General features: G+C 39.9%; 1 protein-coding gene across 9 annotated transcripts in view; it reads left to right on the top strand.

Moving 5' to 3' along the window:
* The window catches only part of GRIA4 (glutamate ionotropic receptor AMPA type subunit 4), a 379,592-nt gene that overhangs the window by 285,334 nt on the left and 70,622 nt on the right, over positions 1-23,636 (top strand). For all 9 annotated transcript variants that reach the window (XM_082682482.1, XM_082682480.1, XM_082682483.1 and 6 more), the window contains exon 7: positions 19,949-20,107. In XM_082682482.1, the coding sequence (XP_082538608.1) occupies positions 19,949-20,107 (159 nt within the window). The remainder of the gene's footprint in view (positions 1-19,948; positions 20,108-23,636) is intronic.

A 23,636-nucleotide genomic window follows, 5' to 3' on the forward strand; every position in this document is an offset into this window, starting at 1 on the left:
AAAGTACTGATAGGAAAAAAAAACAGCTAACCAAGAATACTCTACCTGGCAAAGTTTTCTTTGAGAACTGAAGGAGAAATAAAGAATTTTCCAGACAAGAAGAAACTAAAGAGTTGATCATGAGTGCTTTTACAAGAAGTGTTAATGTTTCAAGCTGGAATTAAAGGACATAAATTAGTAATATAAAAATAGATGAAAGTATAAAACCTACTGCTAAGAGTTAAGCATATAGAAAAATTCAGAAAACTCCAATAGTGTCATAGTGGCACATAAATCACTTCTAATTCTAATATAAGGTTAAAAAACATAAATATTAGAAATAATTATAACTACAATAATTTCTTAATATATACACAATGTAAAAGATGTAAATTGTTGCCATCAAAAACAAAATGGGGAAGAAATGTGTAGAATTAGGGAGCTTTTGAATGCATTCAGTTTAGTTGTTACCAACTTAAAATAGACTGTTGTGACTCTTAAGAAGTTTTATTGAAGCCTCATGATAACCACAAAGCAAAAACTTATAGAAGAAGAAAGGAATCAAAACCTACCACCTCAGAAAATCAAATCACAAAAGAAGAGAGCAAGAGAGAGAAAAAGGAGTAAAGGAACTACAAATCAGCTAGAAAACCATTCACAAAATGTCAGCAGTAAATCTCTTCCTACCAGGAGAGGAGGGGCAAGATGGTGGAGAAGTAGGAGACCCTGTTTAAACCAGTCCCCTAAAGTGAGCTAATCATCTACCAGAAGTCTCTGAACACCCATGAAATCAGCCTGAAATGGAGGATTATACACTTCTGGATCTCTACGGGGGCAGAAGACACCAGTGGAGATCTAAAGTGTACTAGGAGCAATTGGACTGATATCGAAGGATAAACAGAAGGGGGAGGGAGCCACCAGAAGTGACCCACTGCAGAGTAATACCCCCAGTACGAAAGTGCCCTGTGGTTGGGACCAGCGGTCAATTGGAGTCTGGTTAAAAGCACTTAAAAAAGAGCGAAAGATCTTCGGGGACAGCTGGTGGAATCGGGTGGTCAGGGGCACAGGCCTAAGCCCACAGTCCCAGGATGGCCACTGCTGGCGACCACCCCTGCCAGAGAGAGAGCGGCAGAGCAAGTGTGCGGTGCAAGTGCGCGGCTTACACCACGGCTCGACTGGGCACATTCCCGCCCCACTCATGAGGGAGTCTGGTGATGGCGCCAGCCAGCGCTCCCAAGAACTTTTGCACACTGTGTGAACAGGGTCTGACTCACTCCCTACCAGGACCTGAGAAAACTCTGCGGTCGCTAGCCATCCATCTCTAGGACTGGCCGAGTAACCATCCCACGGTGGCAACCTGAGGTCTGGACCCTGGACTATACAGTCCCAGCAAAGGCAGCCACCAGAAGCAGGCTCCCTGGACCAATATCACTCACCCGTTTTAGTAGCAAAGACAAGCAGGTGCAGAGACAAGCAGGCGCTTAGGGCAACCCCAGGACAGTGGCTGGGGATGTGCTCTGCCTTTGGGAATTTGTATGGCTCAGCGGAGTTGGCAGAGGGGGAGTGTGTGTGTTCTGGACCACCGAGATGGGAGCAGACGAGGCTTCTCTCAGGTGGAGGTCTGGGTGCAGTTTGCTTTTCACTGAACCTCCGAAAAGCTGCAGAAAGCCCCCAAAAGGAAAAAAAAACCTCAAGAGAACAAAAGCCTGAAAAACCAGTTTCCAGAGCCCAGCCCCTTGATCAAGGGCAGGAGGACTCAACCCAAGCAAGACTGACTGAAAAAACGAGGCAGGCCCCTCCCCTGAAAGCCAGCCAAAAGAATGAGAGGACAACCACCACAAGGTCCCCATAAAGCTGTAAATCTCCAATATCAGGGGAAAACAATATATTAAGCTCCTGGTGTTGCCCTAAAGCCTGTATATTTCATAGATACAACTTTAATTTTTAATTTGTTTTCACTATTCTTGTTCGTTTTAATTTTTTTAACCTACTTACCATTACAAATAGAGGTTTAATACAACATATTCCATAATAATCTTTTAACTTGAACTTTTTGCATACATATACCTGTGTTTTTCTTTTTCTTTTCTTTTCTTTTTTTTTAATATACATATAAATACAAGCTTCAAGGTAATCCTCTTCCCCTAATCAGTACTACTCCTATATATAAAACAATTTTGATCTCCCTTTATCTCTGGAAAGTTGAGTCCTTTAATGAAGATAGCAAGATACACCCAGGAAGAACTGAAATAACCTTCCTCATTCCACATGGAACCTTCCACATGGAGGATTTATAACCATCTTCCCATCTTTGTCTTCTGTCAGTGTTTCTGTATATTTGTTTTTGTTCTGGTATTATATAAATCTTATCCTTGGGGTTATTTTGACTATTTTTTTTCTTGCCATTTTATTTTTTTGTCAGTCTTTTTGTTTGTATACCTTATAAATCTTATCTTTGGGGCCTGTTCTGGCTGGCTTTTTGTTTGTTTGTTTGTTTGTTTGTTTGTTTGTTTTCCTGTTTCTCTCTCTCTTTTTTTCTTTTTTCTTTCTTTTTGGTGGTGACTTCCGATTGCTCAGAAGCATTCCAGGGTGCACCTTGAGTGGATCGTGGTTGACATATTCAGCTATACATCCCCTCAACCACCTCTCACCAAAATAACTAGGAGGAGGAACACCCAACAGAGGAAAAATTCAGAGACTGTGCCCTCTCTATCAGAGCTGTTGGGTATGGACATAAACATTATGTTGTAAAGGGAATTCAGAGTAACAGTTATCTGGGCAATGGCTAGGTTGGAGAAAACTATTAGTGACAGCATGGAATCAATTAGGGCAGAAGTGAAAGCTGCCTGGGAAGAAGTTAAAAATGCTACCAATGAGATCCAATCTAATCTAAATACTCTAACAGCTAGGGTAACCAAGGCAGAATATAGAATTAGTGATCTAGATGACAAACTGATAGAGAAAAAGGATCAGGTGGAGGCCTGAAACAAACATCTTAGAAGCCATAAACACAATTAGGGAAATAAATGACACCGTGAAACATTCCAACGTCATAATTATTGGGATACCTGAGGGGGAGGAGAAAGAAAGAAGGTTAGAAGATACAATTGAACAAATTCTTGATGAAATTTTTCCCAATCTGGGGAATGGAACCAGCATTTGTGTCTTAGAGGTAGAAAGAACATCCCCCAAGATCAACAAATCTAAAAAGACCTCGAGGCACTTGATTGTGAGACTGACAAATCATAATTTTAGACAAGTGCTTTTTAGAGCAACTAGGGGGAAGATATTCCTTACATACAGAGGACGGTCCATCAGAATAACGTCAGACCTGTCCACAGAAACCTGGCAAGTCAGAAAGTCTGGCAAGACATATTCAGGGCACTAAATAAGAAGAATATGCAGCCAAGAGTACTTTATCCAGCAAGGCTGACATTCAGAATGCATGGAGAGATAAAGAGCTTCCAAGACTGGCAAGGTTTAAAGGAGTATGTGGCCACCAAGCTGGAACTACAAGAAATACTAAGGTGGTTTCTATAAAGGAAGAAAGAACCCAAGAGTAGCATAGAACAGAAAATTACAGAAACAATCTATAGAAATAAGGACTTCATAGGCAATATGATGTCAATAAACACATATCTTTCAATAATCACTCTCAACGTGAACAGCCTAAACAGTCCCATAAAATGGCACAGAACTGCATATTGGATGAAATGACAGGACCCATACTTAAGTTGTCTACAAGAGACCCACTTGGAATGTTAGGATACATCCAGACCGAAAGTGAAGGAATGGAGAAGCATCTTTCATGCCACTGCGCCTGAAAAGAGACCTGGGGTAGCAATTCTCATATCAGATAAATCAGATTTTAAACTAAAGACTGTCGTCAGATAAAGAAGGACACTACATCATTCTTAAAGGGTCTATCTACCAAGAAGATCTAACAATTATAAATATTTATGCCCCCAATATGGGAGCAGCCAACTACAACTGTTAATCAAGATAAAGAGTCATATTGATATGAATACATTATTAGTAGGGGATCTTAACACAGTAATACATCATCCCAAGCAGAAAATCAATAAAGAAACAAGAACATTGAATGACACATTGGACCAGATGGACGTCATAGATATATACAGAACATTCCACCCTAAAACAACAGAATACTTACTCTTCTCGAGCATGCATGGATCTTTTTCCAGAATAGACCATATAGTAGGTCACAAATCAGGGCCCAACCAATACCAAAAGATTGAGATTATTCCCTGCATTTTCTCAGACCACAGTGCTTTGAAACTGGAACTCAGTCACAAGAAGAAGTTTGGAAGGAATTCAAACACTTGGAAGCTAAAGACCACCCTGCTTGAGAATGTTTGGATCAACCAGGAAATCAAAGAAGAGCTTAAACAATTAATGGAAACCAATGAATGAAGACACTTCAGTCCAAAACTTATGGGGGGAAATACATACAAATACAAATACAAGCCTCCCTCAAAAAAACTGAAAAATCCAGAATACACCAGCTCTCTTTACACCTTAAAGAACTGGAGAATCAGCAGCAAATTAAGCCAGCCCCACGCATAAGAAGGGAAATAATCAAGATTAGAGCAGAGATCAATGAGATAGAAACTAGAGAACAATAGAACACATCAACAACACTAAAAGCTGGTTTTTTGGAAGAATCAATAAGATTGATAAACCATTGGCCAAACTAATCCAAAAGAAAAGAGAGATGACCCAAATTAATAAAAGTATGAATGAAAAGGGAGAGATCATGACTAACACCAAGGAAACAATCATCAGAAATTATTATCAACAGCTATATGCAAATAAGTTAAGCAACCTAGACAAAACAGGTGCGTTCCTAGAAACCTATAAACTTTCAAAACTGAATCAGGAAGAAACTGACAACCTGAATAGACCAATATCTAGTAAGGAGATTGAAGCAGTGATCTAAAACCTCCCAAAATACAAGAGCCCAGGACCTGACGGATTCCTTGGAGAATTCTAGCAAACATTCAAAGAAGAAATAATACCTGTTCTCCTGAAGCTATTTCAAAAAATAGAAACAGAAGGAAAACTTCTAGACCCTTTTTATGAAGCCAGTATTACCCTGGTCCCCAAACCAGGAAAAGACCCCCCCCAAAAGGGAGAATTTCAGACCAATATCCCTGATGAATATGGATCCCAAGATTCTCAACAAGATCCCAGCTAACTGGATCCAACAGTACATTAAAAAGATTATCCACCATGACCGGGTGGGATTTATCCTTGGGATGCAAGGGTGGTTCAACATTTGCAAATCTAATCAATGTGATACAACAAATAAATAAGAAGAACCACATTGTTCTCTCAGTTGATGCAGAAAAAGCATTTGACAAGGTACAGCATCCGTTCCTGATTAAAACTTTTCAATGTATAGGGATAGAAGGAACATTCCTGAACTTCATAAAATCTATGGAAACCCCACAGCGAATATCATCCTCAACAGGGAAAAGCTGACAGCTTTCCCTTGGAAATCAGGAACACGACAAGGATGTCCACTATTGCCTCTGTTGTTCAACATAGTACTAGAAGTCCCAGCAACAGCAATCGGACAACAAAAAGAAATAAAAGGTATTCAAATTGGCAAAGAAGTCAAACTCTCTCTCTTCACAGATGACATGATATTTTATATGGAAAACCCAAAAGATTCCACCCCCAAACTACTAGAACTCATACAGCAATTCAATAATGTTGGCAGAATACCAAATCAAGGTACAGAAATCAGTTGCTTTCTTACACACTAACAATGAAAATATAGAAAAGGAAATTAGAGAATCGATTCCATTTACTATAGCACCAAGAACCACAAGATATCTGGGAATAAACCTAACCAAAGAGGTAAAGGATCTGTACTTGAACTACAGAACACTCATGAATGAAATTGAAGAAGACAAAGAAAGATGGAAGAGCATTCCATGCTCGTGGATTGGATAGAATAAACATTGGAAAGAATAAACATTGTTAAAATGTCTATACTGCCTAGAGTAATCTATACTTTCAATGCCATCCCAATCAAAATTCCACCAGCATTTTTCAAAGAGCTGGAACAAACAATCCTAAAATTTTGTATGGAACCAGAAGAGATCCCGAATTGCTAAGGAAATGTAGAAAAAGAAAAAACTGGGGGCATCACATTGTCTGATTTCAAGCTTTACTGCAAAGTTGTGATCACCAAGGCATCTCAGAAACTGGTACAGAAACAGACACATAATCCAGTGGAACAGGGTAGAGACACCAGATATGAACCCTCAGTTCTATGGTCAAATAATCTTTGACAAAGCAGGAAAAAATATCCAGTGGAAGAATGACAGTCTCTTCAATAAATCGTGCTGGGAAAATTGGACAGCCGTGTGTAGAAGAATGATACTCGACCATTCTCTTACATCATACACAAAGATAAACTTGAAATAGATAAAAGACCTCAACTGGAGGCAGTAATCTGTCAGAATCCTAGAGGAGAACATAGGCAGTAACGTCTTCGACATGGGCCACAGCAACTTCTTTAAGACATGTCTCCAAAGGCAAAATAACAAAAACTAAAATGAATTTTTGGGACATCATCAAGATCAAAAGCTTCTGCACAGCAAAGGAAACAGTGAAACAAAGAGACAACCCACGAAATGGGAGAAGATATTCACAAGTGACACTACAGATAAAGGGCTGATATCCAAGATCTATAAAGAACTCACACTCAACACACACCAAACAGATAATCACATCAAAAAATGGGCAACAGATATGATCAGACACTTCTCCAAAAAAGACATAAAAATGGCTAACAGAAAAAAATGTTCATCCTCATTAGCCGTCAGGGAGATTGAAATCAAAACCACATTGGGATACCATTTTACACCAGTTAGAATGGCCAAATCAACAAGACAAGAAACAACAAATGTTGGAGAGGATGTGGAGAAAGGGGAACCCTCTTACACTCTTGCTGAATGAATGCAAGTTGGTGCAGCCACTTTGGAAAACAGTGTGGAGATTCCTTAAGAAATTAAAAATAGAGCTATCCTATGACCCTGCAATTGCACTATTGGGTATTTACCCCAAAGATACAGAAGCACTGAACAGAAGTGTACCCCATATGTATGTACCCCAATGTTTATAGCAGCAATGGGCACAATCACCAACCTGTGGAAAGAGTCAAGATGCCCTTCAAAAGATGAATGGATAAAGAAGATATAGTCCATATATACAAAGGAGTATTATGCTTCCATCAGAAGCATTTTTGTATCAACATGGACAGGACTGTAAGAGATTATACTGAGTGAAATAAGTGAAACAAGCAGAGAGTCAGTTATATGGTTCACTTTCTTGTGAAGCATAAGGAATAACATGCAGGACATTGGGAGATGGAGAGGAGAAGTGAGTTGGGAAAATCGGAGAGGGAGATGAACCATGAGAGACTGTGGACTCTGAGAAACAAACTGAGGGTTTTGGAAGGATAGGGAGTTGGAGGATGGGTGAGCCAGGCAGTGGGTATTAAGGAGGGCACGGATTGCGTGGAGCACTGGGTGTGGTGCATAAACAATTTTGGAACACTGAAAATAAAATAAATTTTAAAAAATCTATTCCTACCAACAGCTGTTTAAATGTAAATGGACTATATTCTCCAATCAGAAGACCTAGAATGGCTGAATGAATTTAAAAACAGAAGGAAAGAAAGAGACCCCCCCCCCCCAAAAAAAAAGAAAAAAAGAAAAGACCTAACTCTCTTCTGCCTACAGAGACTCATTTCTGCTTTAGGTATACAATCCGACTGAAAGTGAAAGAAGGGAAGAAAGACCATGCAAATGGAAACTGAGGAAAGAAGGAATAGTTATGGTTATATCAGACAAATTGACTTGAAGCCAGAAACTATAACAAAAGCCGAAGAATATCATTTTTAATGCTAAAGGAGTTAATTCATCAATAAAAACAACATTTGTAAATACTTTTGCACTCAACAGCAGAGCACCTAAATATATAATAAAGCAAATATCAACAAATCTGAAAACAGAAATAGACAGCAACCCAGAAATAGTAAGGAGTTTCAACACGCCATTTTCTTCCTTTTTTTTTTTTAAATTAAATTCAATTTAGTTAACATAACGTGTATTATTAGTCTCAGGGTAGGCTTTAGTGATTTATCTATTGTATATAACACCCAGTGCTCATTACATCAAGTGCCCTCCTTAATGCCCGTTACTCAGTTACTCCATTTCCCCCACCCACTTCCCTTCCAGCAACCCTCAGTTTATTCCCTGTAGTTAAGAGTCTCTTACGGTTTGTCCCTCTTTCTGTTTTATCTTATTTTTCCTTCCATTCCCCTATGATCATCTGTTTTGTGTCTTAAATTCCACACACAAGTGAAATCATACAGTATTTGTCTTTCTCTGACTGACTTAACTTAGTGTAATATACTCTGGTTCCATCCACGTCCTTACAAATGGCAAGATTTCATTCCTTTTAACTGCTGGGTAATATTACATTTCCATATTTTTATATAGGAGTGTGTGTGTATACTTATGTGTACACACAAACACACACACTCCACATTTACTGTATCCATTCATCTGTCAATAGACATCTGGGCTCTTTCTATAGTTTGGCTACTGTGGGTATTGCTCCTATAAACATTTGGGTGCACGTGTTCCTTTGAATCACTATTTTTGTATTCTTTGGATAAATTCCTAATAGTTCTATTGCTGAGTCATAGGGTAGTTCTATTTTTAGCTTTTTGAGGATCCTCCATACTGTTTTCTAGAGTGACTGCACCAATTGGCATTTCCACCAACAGTATAAGAGGTTCCCCTTTCTCTGCATCCTCACTGGCATCTGTTGTTTAATTTTAGTCCCTCTGACAGGTGTCAGGTGGTATCTCATTGTGGTTTATTTGTATGTTTGTTTTTTTAAAGATTTTACTTATTTATTTGACAGAGAGAGACACAGCAAGAGAGGGAACACAAGCAGGGGGAGTGGGAGAGGGAGAAGCAGGCTCCCTGCTGAGCAGGCAGCCCGATGTGGGGCTCAATCCCAGGACCCTGGGATCATGACCTAAGCTGAAGGCAGACACTTAATGACTGAGCCACCCAGGTGCCCCTTTCATTGTGGTTTTGATTTGCATTTCCTTAATGATGAGTGATGTTGAGCATTTTTTCATGTGTCTTTTGGCCATTTGTCTGTCATTAGAGAAATGTCTGTTCATGTCTTATGCCCAGTTCTTGACTGGAGTTTTTGTTTCAATACTCCATTTTCAATAATGGCTAGATCCTTGACTCAGAATATTCAACAAGGAGACATGGGTTTAAACTGCCTGTTGGACCACATGGGCCTAACAGACAGCTACAGAGTATTCCATGTAACAGGGGAAAAAATACATTTTTTTTCAAGCACATATGAAACATCCTACAGGATAGATCCTATGTTAGGCCACAAAACAAGTCTTCATCAATTTAAGATCATGCTTCCTTTCTAACCATATAGATATGAAGCTAGAAATCAGTTACTGGAATAATATTCAGAAATCTGCAAATATATGGAGACTAGGGGCGCCTGGGTGGCTCAGTGGGTTAAGCCGCTGCCTTCAGCTCAGGTCATGATCTCAGGATCCTGGGATGGAGTCCTGCATTGGGCTCTCTGCTCAGCAGGGAGCCTGCTTCTTCCTCTCTCTCTGCCTGCCCCTCTGCCTACTTGTGATCTCTCTCTGTCAAATAAATAAATAAAATCTTTAAAAAAAAGAAAAGAAATTAAAAAAAAAAATATATATATATATATATGGAGACTAAACAAATGCTTCTGTACAACCAGTGGCTTAAATAAGAAATTAAAGAAGAAATACAAAAGTACCTTGAGACAAGTGAAAATGGAAACATAACATACTAGAACATGTGAAATGGAGCAAAAGCAGGTCTGAGAAGGAAGTTTACAGTGATAAATGCCTATATTAAGAAAAAAGAGAAATCAAATAAACTAAATTTATACCTCAAGGAACTAGAAAAAGTAGAACAAACTAAGCTCAAAGTTAGTAGAAGAAAGGAAAAAAACAAAGGTCAGAGTGAATATAAATGAAATAGAGACCAAAAAGACAATAGATCAACTGAGAAGTGGTTTTATGAAAAGATAAAATTGACCAATCTTTAGGTAGACTAAGAAAAAAAAAAAAGAACACTCAAATTAAAAATGTAAGGAGATACATTACAACTCACATAATATGAATACAAAGGATTATAAGAAAGGTCTATAAGCAATTATACATCAACACATTAGAACACTAGAAGAACCAGATAAATCCCAAATACACATGCATTATGATGAAAAAGGAAGACCAGCTAACAAGTAAGGAGTTCAAATCAGTAATCAAAACACTTCCACCAAAAAAGTCTAGGACCAGATGGCTTCTTGGGCAAATTCTACCAAACACTAAAAGAAGAATTAATACCAATCCTTTTGAAATTAATCCAACAAATAGAAGAGGAAGGAACACTTCCAAAATCATTTTAAAAAGCCAGTGTTAGGGATGCCTGGGTGGCTCAGTTGGTTAAGCAGCTGCCTTCGGCTCCGGTCATGATCCCAGCGTCCTGGGATCAAGTCCCACATCGGGCTCCTTGCTCTGCAGGGAGCCTGCTTCTCCCTCTGCCTCTGCCTGCCATTCTGTCTGCCTGTGCTCGCTCTCTCCCCCTCCCTCTCTGATAAATAAATAAAATCTTTAAAAAAAAAAAAAGCCAGTGTTACATTGATACCAAAGTATCAATGGACTCTACCAAAATTAATTAATTAAAGCCTTATATTCCTGATGAATGTAGATGCATAAGTCATCAACAAATTATTAGCAGATCAAATTCAATAGTATATTAAAGAGATCATAGCAATATCAGGAGTGATTTATCCCAAAGATGCAAAGATGGCTCAAAGTCCCAACTCAGTCACCATGACACACCACAATAACAAAAGAATAAAAACCACATGGTCAAAAAAAAAAAAAAAAAAACAACCACATGGTCATCTCATTGGATGCAGAAAATGCGTTTGACAAAATTCAACATCATCTCATGATAAAAACTGGGTCTAGAAGGAACATACCTCAAGAAAACAAAAGCCATGTATGTCAAGCCCACATCTAATATCATACCCAATGTGGAAAAGCTGTAAAAGCTTCTCCTCTAAGGTCAGGAACAAGACAAGGATATCCATTCTCACCACTGTTTTATAATGTAGTATCATATGTTCCAGCCAGAGCAATTAAGCAAGAAAAGAAGTAAAAGACATCCGAACTGGAAAGGAATGCATAAAATTTTAGATGATATAATATTATATATAGAAAGCCTTAATGAGTCCACCACAAATCTAATAGAATAAATGACTTCCTTAAAGTTGTAAAATACAAAATAAATAAATAAAACTCAGCTGTGCTTCTGTACAGTAACAACAAACTCTCAGAAATTAAGGGAACAGTCTTGTTTACAAAAGCATCAAAAACTTTATAAAGGTATTTAGGAATAAATTTAATCAGGAAGTGGAAGATCTATACAGTGAAAACGCTAAGACATGGGTGAAAGAAGACACAGATAAACAAAAATATATTGTGTGTTCATAGAATGGAAATATTAATATTGTTAAAATTCCCATACTCCCCAAAGCAGTCTACAGATTGAATGCAACCCCTATCAAGATTAAAGGAGCATATTCCACAGAGATAGAAAAAATAATCCTAAAATATATATGGAGCCACAAAAGACCTGGAATAGGTAAAGCCATCTACAAAGCTGGAGGCTTCACCTCCGGATTCAAACTATATTACCAAGCTATGATAATCAAAACAGCATGATTTTGGAATAAAAGCAGACAAACACAGATCAGTGGAACAGATTATAGAGCCCATGGATACACCCTGGCACATACGTGGTCAATTAACTTTCTCAGAGGAGCCAAGAGTATACTATGGGAAAAGGAGAGTCTCTTCAGTAAATGCTATTGGGAAAACTAAATATTTACATGCACACTGAGCCTTATCTTACACCATGCACAAAAATTAATTCAGACATGGCTTAAATTCTTCAACATGAGACGTGAAATTGTAAAACTTCTGGAAAAAAGCCTCAGAAATAATCCCTTTGACATTGATCTTAGCAATGCTTTTTTGGACTGGACTCCAAAAGCACAGGAACAAAGAGCAAAAATAAACAAGTGGACCACGACAAAAAAGCTTCTACCTAGCAAAGGAAGCCTTCAACAAGATGAAAAGGCACCTTACAGAATGGGAGAAAATATTTGCAAACTACATGTCTATTAAGGGGTTAATGTCCAAAATACACAAGGAATTTTTACAATTCAATAGCAAAAATAACAACAATAACAACAGCAACAAGTACCTCAATGAAAGAATGGGGGGGCAGGGGGGTGCACCTGAGTGGCTCAGTTGGTTAGGCATTTGCCTTCAGCTCAGGCCACAATCCTCCAGGTCCTGGGATGAAACCCTACATCAGGCTCCCTGCTCAATGGGGAGTCTGCTTCTCCCTCTGGCTCTCCCTCTGGTTTCTGCACACTCTCGCTCTCTCTCAAATAAGTGAAATCTTCTTAAGAAATAAAGAATAAAAATGGGCAAAGGACTGTTTTAACAAAAAAGACACACAGATGGCCAGCAGTACATGAAAAGGTGCTCAGCATCACTAATCATGAGGGAAATGCTAATCAAAGCTACAATGAGATGTTAGCTTACAACTGTTAGCATAGCTGTTTTCTAAAGGAAAGAACCAAATGCTGGTAAGGGTGTAGAAAAATGGGAATGCCTTCGCGCTGTTGGTAGAAATGGGAACTGATGCAGCCCTTATGGAAAACAATATGGAGCTCCTTCACAAAATTAAAAATAGCAATCCCAACTTCTATGTATATATCCGAAGGAAGAAAATCTGTATCAGAAAGATATCTATACCCCTGTGTTCATTGTAGCATTATTCACAGTAGCCAAAGTACAGAAACAGTCTAGGTGTCCATCACAGATGAATGGATAATATGTATGTATATATATATATATATATATATATATATATATATATATATATATATATATATATCAGCCATAAAAAAGAAACTTCACCATTTCTGATAACATGGATGAACCAGGATGGCATAAGGCTAAGTAAAAAAAGAGTAAGACAAACACAGCTGACCTCACCTATATTGGGAATGTTTTAAAGAAATCTAACTCACAGATTAACTCCTGGAGAGTACAGTGTTTCTAGCCAGGTGCTGGAGGGTGGGGAACGTAGGAAGAAGTTGGTAAAAGGGTACAAACTTGCAGTTATGAGCTAAGTATGGTCTTGGAATCAAAGATGTAACAGGGTGGCCGTAGCTTATAATAATGTGTTTTGTAATTGAAATTTGCCAAGAGAATAGAACTTAAGGGTTCTCTCGAAAAGAGAAAAAAATAAAGGTAAACCTGAGGTGACGGATGTGTTAAATAAATCGATGGTGGGAACGCTTTCACAAGGTGTACGTGTGTCAAATCAACAGGTTGTACACTTCAAATACGTTACAAGTGTACTTGGCAGTTATACCTCAGTAAAATTGAAGAAAAGACTGATTTAACAGCAATAGCAAGAACTGATTTCTAAAATAACAATTCTTGGGTCACCTGAGTGGTTCAGTCATTAAGTGTCTGCCTTCGGCTCAGGTCATAATCTCAGGTTCCTGGGATAGAGCCCAGTGTCAGGCTCCCTGCTCAGTGGGGAGTCTGCTTCTCCCTCTCCCGCTTTTTGTGTTCCCTCTCTCACTATCTCTCTGTCAAATAAATAAATAAATAAAATCTTTAAATAAATAAATAAGCAAACAAATAAAATAAAAATTCTTACTGGTTACTGGTGGCTACAAGCGATCCAGACGCTAGAAAATATTCTGTAGTCAAAACATTGAAAAAGCAGAAGGTATGAGGCTAACTTGTATTTGCCAAAAAGAGGAGAATGAAGCAAGGCAGATATTAGACATCATTTGTGCTGCCTAAAATATATCATGAATTTACAGGCATGCATTTTTGCCAGAGTCAGGGAACTCCCTTATTTAAGCAGGTTTATTTCCACAGGAACCCGAATTTCATTATGGATATTTTGGGGGGATTCTTTTCAAATGATAATCCTCTAAACCAAGAAACAAAACAAGTAATGTCCCGGATATTGACTTCTTAATAGCCATTAAATCCTTTGCGTGAAATATCAAAGGCAGATTCCACATATTTAAATAAAATAATATTCCATTTCATTATGAGTAAGGATGCAAATGGTTTGTGAAAGCTCATCAGCACTACTCAGAACTGTGTTTTCATTATCCATAAGTTAAATTTAACTATGATTCAATCTCATGCATCTTTCTATGTTGATGAATTGGGAATAGATTGATGTTTTCGTTCCCTTTGCCACTCCTGCAGTGTGCTGGGACCTCACCTCCCCAGACAGGAGCCACAAGAAACAAGGATCCCTTTAATTCATGACTCAGACGTGACCCTGCTGGGGGTCCAGGACGACCCGCAGGGACTTGAGGCCATCCGGATAGCATGAGCTGTGCTTGACATGCAAGTGCAGGGACATGCCCCTCCCAGATTCTTGAAATTTTTCTGTGATATCACTGCCATTGTCATTAGTATATGTGCTGCCGAAGCGAGCACAGATATCACTGCCATTGTCATTAACAATGGCATCTTAAGGATGAGTAAAATTTGTAAGAAAGGAAAGCTCTTTCTTTTCTCTGTCCTGTTTTCGGTTTGTATGTGGAAAAGTTGTACTTGTACATGCCTGTCATCTAGAGGTACTGGTGGAAACGTGGTATCTCATTAGATTAAATTCTGTTCTAGAAATTGCCAAGATGCTTAGAAGCAGGAAAACTTTATTTGGTTCACTGTAGTCTGTTTTTCAGAAATTTAAGTATGAAAAATATATCCTGTCTTTGCCCATCAACTTTCTCTTTTCCAGTTCTTTGTTTACTTTGCTCCCAGATTTGTTGCTGTTTTGTTGTGTTGTTGTCTAAGACAAGAATGATCATACCATTTCCCAGCTTAAATTATTCCTTTAGCTCCCAGCTGCAAGTGCAGTAAAAGAATTTGGAGCTCTGTGAAAGGGAAAGATCCTGAGATCCCTCCAACTCTCCCTGCGGATGCCTGTCCTCTCCCCTCTCCCTAAAACTGCCTGTGGTTCTCAAAAGGACACACCCCCATTGCCCATTTGTCACCACCTCCTACCAGACCAGCACACTGCACTGCCAAGAGCCTTAAGGGTGGAGTAGTGACACTGTCCTCACTAACGCACAAAACCCTTCCAGTTTTCTCCCTCTTAACCCCAGATCCTCTCTCCTACTCCACCCCTCACATGCCCCTTCTCAAAACCAAACTGGTTCCCAGACACCTGATACCTCCTTTATGTCACAGGTTTAGCTTTGTCTCCCTGGGAGGCAATCCTTAGTCCACCCAATCCTGACACACAGTCCCTTCTTCCAGAAAGCTGTCTGTATGCACTTAATCAGATAGTGGCTCTTCTGGGCTCACAAGTCACCGCAGGTACCAATAATATAGAATGCAATTATTTCTTTTCATCCATAAAATCATTATTTTACCCCTCCTTTGTACCAAGTATTGTCTATTACCCTTTCACCCAGCTGCAAATAAGACATCACTAGCACATGGCAAGCTCTTTAGGGAAAGAAACAATGTTGAATCTGACCTCCTAAAAAGTGCTCTTACCTTCCCTCCCTCTTTGTTGAAGCAGCCAACTGCCTATCCTCCAGCACCCAGCTTGTGTTTATGTTGTTGCTGTAATTGTTCCAGTTAACCCTCAACATAGATATTTATTCTATAGACTGCAAAGTGGGGTTCAGGGTAATTTGCCCAAGATCACACAGATCCTCAGTCTCCAAAGCAGGAATGAAACTCTGCCCTGTCTGATTGCAAAGAATAAATAAAATCAAAATTAGTAAATAGCTGATTGAGCCACAAAGTGAACATGCATTCAAGTATCTCCTGTACCCCCCCCCTTGAGGGGGATCCAGCTTTACAGACATTGTCTGCGTCCATATTCAGAGCTTGCTTCTCCCATCCTCCCACAGTCAGAGTATTTAAATACGGCCCAGAGCAACAAGAAACTGTTGACATTGTTGCACCTGTGAGGCAAATTCTTAAAATCTTGCTCTCATTTAGGTTTCTAATTTTTTAAAAAATATATTCCGTTCACATTTAGGAAAACACCTGGCTCTTTCATGAAGTAGTATAAAATTATGGAATGATCAGAGTATATCATTAAAGATTAACCACAGCTCTTGCTTACCTGTCCCTCACCTCACCACACAGAAGCACACAGGCACATACCATCCATGCCTTCTTTGGAAGGTAAGGAAGTTAAGACAGAAAGTAAAGTGACTTGTCCACATGTAGGCGTGTGGTTGATGTCAGAATGGGAACTAGAACTCAGTTCCCCATATTTACAGACTAGCACGTTTTTACTCAGGGGCAAGGACCCCACTCAAGATTCCATGAACTTGAAGACTTTGTTTTACCTTTTTCCTTGTGCTTACTGTATTTTTAACTTTTCTGCATTGAGCACGTCTGATTCTACCATCTGTAGACTTGGTCACCCAAAATGGATACTTTGTCAATTACTTAACAACCTGGTTTTTAAAAGATGTTAGAAGGAAACCTCTCCCATTCTACTTGGCAGCCCTTCTGTCTCAATATGATTTCATCGTCCTTTGAGTCTGAAGTAAAAAAACATCAGAAATGTAATCAGAATTAGTCACACCCTAAAGGGCAAGCCTTTTTTAAGCACCTGTGATGTGAATGGATATCAGTAGTCAGAGGGATATCTGAAGTCCTGCCATTTACTTCCTGATTTCCTGGGGCTTCTTTACCCTTAGCAGATGTATGAACTGTCAGTGGGAGTTAAAGGGAAAACCAAGTTGAAAGGTAATCTTTCCTTAGGATGTCAGTATATTATAGAGAGAGACTATATATACCGTTTACTTAGTTACTAATGACTGATTTCACACACACAGACACACACACACTCTGTAGAATTACAATTTTACAACAATGTCTTCTAGAACCGTCATTCCACAGTACTCTCTGGGTCGGAACTGAAGTCTCAATAGGCACCAAGGTAACTGTTTCCAAGAAAATGACTTCACAGCCTAGATCATATCACTTTTCTATAGAAAACTATTTGAAAGTGTATGAAAGGAAAAATATTGCTTGTACTCAAACAGACATAGCTGAAATTAACTGAGCCACCCACCGCTCATTGAGGTCAAAACTGAAAGAAGCTTAAAATCCGATGTGGTGATATTTTTTTCCTTCGCCTTCAGCCTAGCAGGATGGCATCAGAGAAATGTGGACTGTTATGTATCAGTGAGACTTGACATCAGATGGTTTTTCCAAAGGCTTCAGCTTTGCCTGTGTGTCGTGCAGCTGTGGGAGATGCTGTGGAAGAAAGCGTGGCAGGTTTCTGTTTTAGCCACACTGAAAGAAACTAATAATGTCATCAACTAGCAACTAATGCAATAGTTGAATCACTGTGGCTTTCAGAAAACTGAGATTTTATTTATTTTTTCTTCCCCTGCCCATGGGTCTGCCCTGTCTTCGCATAGATGCAAACAAATGTTCAGCTGACATTTTACTAGCTAGAGATTGATGGACAGTGCTTTTCCCATTTCAGAAACATAGATTTGCTTTCTGGTGTCTAGTTTCTCTTCCAGTGAAATGAGAATGTTACTGATGAGCTGTCAAATTAGCTGGCACATAATGGGCAGGAGATAAATATTTGTCGAGGGTATTAATTAATAACAACTATCGCTTACTGAATTCAAACCAGATGTGCCAGCGACTTTAGCATTGTCATTCTCATTTTGCACATGGGAATCCCAAGGCCAGGAAGTTTCAGAGGTGGATTCAGGGCATGGATAGTTTCTGACAGTATCACCGAGTCTCTCCTAGGGCCATTGTTGATAAATACCACAATTAAAACACACATACTTGGGTAAGAATCCACAGGAGCACAGGGCAAAGAAGGCCAAGGCAAGAGTCATCTTGGCTCTACAATGTGTTTCCTGCATGACCTTCAATCGTTTTTCTTTAATCAACTGAGCCTTGGTTACCTTATTTGTAAGATAAGTCTAATAATACGATGAATCTCATTATCTTGTTAGGAGAACCAAACTAGCTCATCTGTGTCAAGTGCCCAGCACATAAGCAGCCCCCTCAGTATTAGCTATAAGTACACATTCCTGGGACTTCCTGTAGCAACTTCGCTTACTTGTCAGTAGACTGGTCTGTTTCTTCCTAGACAGCAGTGTGCATACAGAACCTGCTTGGTTGGTAACAAAACATAGACATTTCCAAAATGAGAAAGAAACAACACCAGGTCCTGGTCTTCTACCTGATGGTTGCGCCCATCCCTGTGCTAACTGTAGTGTCACTGCTGCATAGTTCACTTTTGCCAAAAAAACAGAAAGCAGAACACTTTACCTTAGTTCACTAATACAATTGGATCAAATTCACATTAAAAAATAAAACTTGGGGTGCCTGGTGGCTCAGTCAGTGAAGTGTCAGCCTTTAGCTCAGGTCATGATCCTGTGGTCCTGGGATCGGGGTCTTGGGATCGAGCCCCAAGTCACGGGGCTCCCTGCTCCGTGGGGGTCTGCCTCCACCCCACTTGTTCTCTCTCTCTCAAAAAAAAAAATTTTTATATATATATATATATATATATATATATATATATATGTATGTGCTTAAAATTGTAAAAATCTTTACTAAATACTAAGAGGGAAGAAAGCAAATACAGATGCTAGAAACTCATGGCCATGTGCACACACATTTGTGTTGGAGGGGGTTACATTCTCTGAGCCAATAGCTTTGATTTTATTAATTCAGTTACCTAATAGGTTTTTCCCCCTCTTATAATTGCCCATTTGTTTTAGATTTTGTATCGAATGTTTATTTTTGTAAGGCACCTTAAAAACTTAGCAGGAAAAAAAAAAACAGGCCAGGTATTAAAAAATAGGGAAGGAGGAAAGGGAAAATAAACAACTTTCCAATATTTTTGAAACTTATGTAACTACCTGTGGACGAGAGAGAACACCCTTGCCTCAGCCCACCTGGTGAACACCATTTTGTTTCCCACCACCCAGAAGTCCACAAATGGCTTGTCTTGCTTTCTTCTCTTCCATTACCATGTCCCAGGACTTTGAGCATTGTAGTGACTCATATAATCGAAGTTTTTAACTCTCCCTGGCTCAAATTATTGGCTCCGTCTGCTTTTAGACTACTGTATAACTAAACTGAACCCCCCTAAAAAAGTGCTACCCATCACAGACTCAAACTATCTGAATACCTTGATATTTTCTGCACATAAGACACATTTTTGCATACCTATCTCAGTGGGCAATTGAGCCCTCAACCAGAGACTTTTTGATGGTATCATTTTCATCTCCTATATCTGCCTCCATGCTTTATAAAAGGCATTCAGAGGCATTCAAGAACTAGTTGTTGGGGCGCCCAGGTGGCTCAGTGGGTTAAGCCGCTGCCTTCGGCTCAGGTCATGATCCCAGGGTCCTGGGATAGAGCCCCGCATGGGGCTCTCTGCTCAGCGGGGAGCCTGCTTCCTCCTCTCTCTCTGCCTGCCTCTCTGCCTGCTTGTCATCTCTCTCTGTCAAATAAATAAATAAATAATCTTTAAAAAAAAAAAAAAAGAACTACTTGTTAAATGGAATTGAACTGAACTGAAAATATTTTTATCCTCTTCTCATGTATTAGATTTTGGATAACAATTTAACAGCTGAATTAGGCATAATTGAACCCTCCAACCATGTTGGTTATTAACTTACCTAATGTTGGTTGTTAACTTACGTTACCATTGAGGAGCTGTAACATATAATGAACCAAACAAACTGTCATGTTGATTTCTTACAGGGTTTCAAGGATATTTCTCTTGAGAGATTTATACACGGTGGAGCCAATGTTACGGGATTCCAGTTGGTCGATTTTAACACACCTATGGTAACCAAACTAATGGATCGTTGGAAGAAACTAGACCAGAGAGAGTATCCGGGATCTGAGACTCCTCCAAAGGTATGTGTTTACAGCAGGAGAGCCAAAGCAAGAAGGCAGAGTGCCACCTTGCTTGATTGTGGCTAGGTTGTGTGTATATCCTGTGACTCAAATTTTTCAGCACTCTACCCGCATCTGCAAATGACCCACCGTGAGAGTGGATTTGGGGGTCATAAACTAATTTTAGCAAGTAATCAGATGTACAAATGTGGGGTCCATGAATGAGGAGGATCAAATGCACTTCCTTTAATTGTACTTGATTCTTTTGGAGTCTCATCAAAGATGTAAAACACGATTTCTGATCTCTCGTGACTCCCTGCCTAAAGCAAAAGCAATCTTCCGGAATAAAGGTATTCCACAAGATAGCCCTAGCGAGTCTTTCCAATCAGATGTCTTTCTTCCCCCTTTCTGGTGAGCCAAACTGAACTGCCCTACATTTTCCATCCTTCCCAGTCCCTGTGCTCTTGCTTCAACCTCCACTGCGCTGCACTTCATTCCGTCTGTCAGATCCAACCACCTCCTGAGCGTTTATCTCAAACACTACTTTCTCTGTGAAGCCTTTTCTTAGATTTCCAGAAAATATCAGCTGTGTAATCTCCGTAATTTTGGACTGAGTTATTCTCCGCAAGGATTTAATGTAATTTTTTTTGTGTACTTCTTGTTCCCCGTCTCTGAAGTCCTTTGGAGCAGTGTGATCTGGGACACATCCTTCTTGTTCTTGCCATTCCCGGCCAGTGTCCAGCACACTTTCCACAGAGCTCACAGATACCGTATGCTATTTCATTCTTTTATTTTTTTCAAGATTTTATTTATTTATTTGACAGAGTGAGAGAGATCCCAAGTAGGCAGAGAGGAAGGCAGGGGGCAGGGGTGGAAGCAGATTCCCTGTCAAGCAGAGAGCCCACTGCAGGGCTCGATCCCAGGACCCTGGGATCATGACCTGAGCCGAAGGCAGAGGCTTTAACCCAGTGAGCCACCCAGGCACCCTATGCTATTTCATTCTTGCAACTACCACAGGAAATAGTGTTCTTTGGTTTGGTTTGGTTTGGTTTGGTTTGGTTTGGTTTGGTTTGGTTTGGTTTTGCTCTGTTTTGTGCCCCATATCTGAAAAATGTATACATTCCCCTAAGACTATGAGTGGCAGAGTTAGAATTCATGGAGTTCTTTCTTCTCAAAGCGAGGCTCCTGGTGCTATGCTATGATTCTGCCAGACTCCATCTTGTTATCTACAAACCTTGGTAAACAGAGCTCACTTCACCATTGAAATCACTGGTTGAAGCAGGAAATAACTCTCAGCTAAGACCTTGGTTTTACCCTGCCCTAAAATGAAGCATTTATTCAATAAGAATGTTCTAGATGCCATCCAGAATTGTGCACCCATAAATATAAGTTCTTGGACTTTAACTCAGTAAGACATGCGGAAGGGAATTAAATCCCTTGAAAAGGTAAGACCTGTCTAAACTACTGCCTCTTTCATGTCTCAGCTCTGTGACCTGTCAGAGGCCTTTGCTGCTCGAGCCAGCTGTCTGATTTTCTCTGCCCCACACTGTATGATATCAGTCCTTTTCTCTAGTTCACGTGTTTCACACAAGTGGATGGACTTCTTAAAACACAGCAGGTGCATTTGCTTTTTGGTGCTATCTCTTCCCAGCTTTTTCCTCCCTGGTAAAAAAGCGACAGTGTTTTTCTCTTTTCCTTTCTTGATCCTCAAATAGTAGCAGGTGCATTCTTCTCATGCCCTAACGTCTTTAGTAGTTCTCCCTTATTTCTTGTTTTTATTTTCTTACTTTACAAAACAAAACAAAACAATTTGTTGGCTTTTTCTACTCAAGTGTGCTTGGTCCATGCAGGGGAGGACGTATGTTCCTGTTTGGCTTTGCACCATGCTTAAGCACCTTCATTGCCCTCAGCCTCCCCATCCCAGTGGTGAGGGTGTAAGTCTATCCATAAGTCTTTTTTCTCACGTCTTTGAAGAATGTATTGCAAGGCTGTTTATTTACATGTCTCACACACATGTTTCTGATGAAGCTTTTTAACTAGGTTCTCTACCACTGGAAGGTTCTTTGTTAGGATTTATCTTCTTTATCTCATCCACAGTCAGCCTCTCTTCCTCAGAATGCCAGCTGGTGTGCCTACTGATCCTATGGCCTAAGTTTGCTTTCTGCAGTTGAATTTCAAAGTTGTTTTTCTCTTGCAAGACCCGAAGCAAGGAGACCATATTCCTCACACAGAGCTACCTTCGGCGCAGGCGTAGAATGGGTTCCTTCCCAAGAACTGACCATATGGGTTTCCTCAAACAGATCACGCGGGGTTTTGGTCATGATTAGCAGTCGGTGCTCTGCCGTGCTTCGGAAAACTGTGCCCTCTTTTCCACATGTTCAGGAAGTCCCGTGGTCAAACTATGCAAATATTCCCTGGCCCTTTTATGAAATTTTCAGTTTATACAAGTTTATACAAGTTACATTTTCTTCTCTTTTTTCTCTGAGTAGTGCCTCTCCTAGGCTGAATCATTTTTTCCCACTGGCTTTATATCTTCTCCCAGAGAAATGAGGGGGCGTGGTCAGAAAGCACAGGGCACGTACTGCACTTCTTCACTTTGGCCCTGGCTTACAGTGGAAGTGTGGGGGAATGACTCAGCCTGGCCGCACACACTCACACAGGTGTGGGCAGAGTGACGCTCTTTCCTGTGGACGACAGTGACCGGTGTTAAATCGGCATGTGTTATTTCTGGCATTTAGATCTAAGAAGCGGTCAGCGTTTCCACATTCTTCTGAGAAACCAAACCAGCATACACACGTCAAGTCAGTAAATACATACTGAATCTCCAGGAGCCTTGCTCAGCATTTCAGAAGAGGCATCCCTGCCCTTCCGGGACCTAAACACAGCGTGTGACTGCAAGGCAGCCAGAGGCATCATGCAGTTGGCCACTTAGACTTCTCTCCTCCTACTCACCAACAGAAAGAGGCCTTGCTTTTCTCAGCTGATGGAAAACTGTATTAGAATTTCTGAAGACTGGAAGAGATTATACTGAGTGAAATAAGTCAAGCAGAGAGAGTCAATTATCATATGGTTTCACTTTTTTGTGGAGCATAACAAATAGCATGGAGGACAAGGGGAGATGGAGAGGAGAAGGGAGTTGGGGGAAATTGGGAGGGGAGGTGAACCATGAGAGACTATGGACTCTGAAAAACAGTCTGAGGATTTTGAAGGGGCGGGGGGAGGGGGAAGGTTGGGGGAACCAGGTGATAGGTATTAAGGAGGGCATGTATTGCATGGAGAACTGGGTGTGGTGCAAAAACAATGAATTCTGTTACACTGAAAAGGGGGGGGGATTTTTTTAAATAAATTAATTAATTAAAATTAAAATTAAATTTTTTTTAAAAAAGGCAACCCACAGAGTGGGAGAAGATATTCCTTAATGACAATACAGACAATGGGCTGATATCCAGAATTTATAAAGAACTCCTCAGAATCAACACAAAACGGATAATCACATCAAAAAATGGGCAGAAGACTTGAACAGATACTTCTCCAATGAAGACATACAAAT

This window comes from Mustela nivalis (genome assembly GCF_964662115.1).
Source record: "Mustela nivalis genome assembly, chromosome: 9".
In the NCBI taxonomy this organism is placed as follows: Eukaryota; Metazoa; Chordata; class Mammalia; order Carnivora; family Mustelidae; genus Mustela; species Mustela nivalis.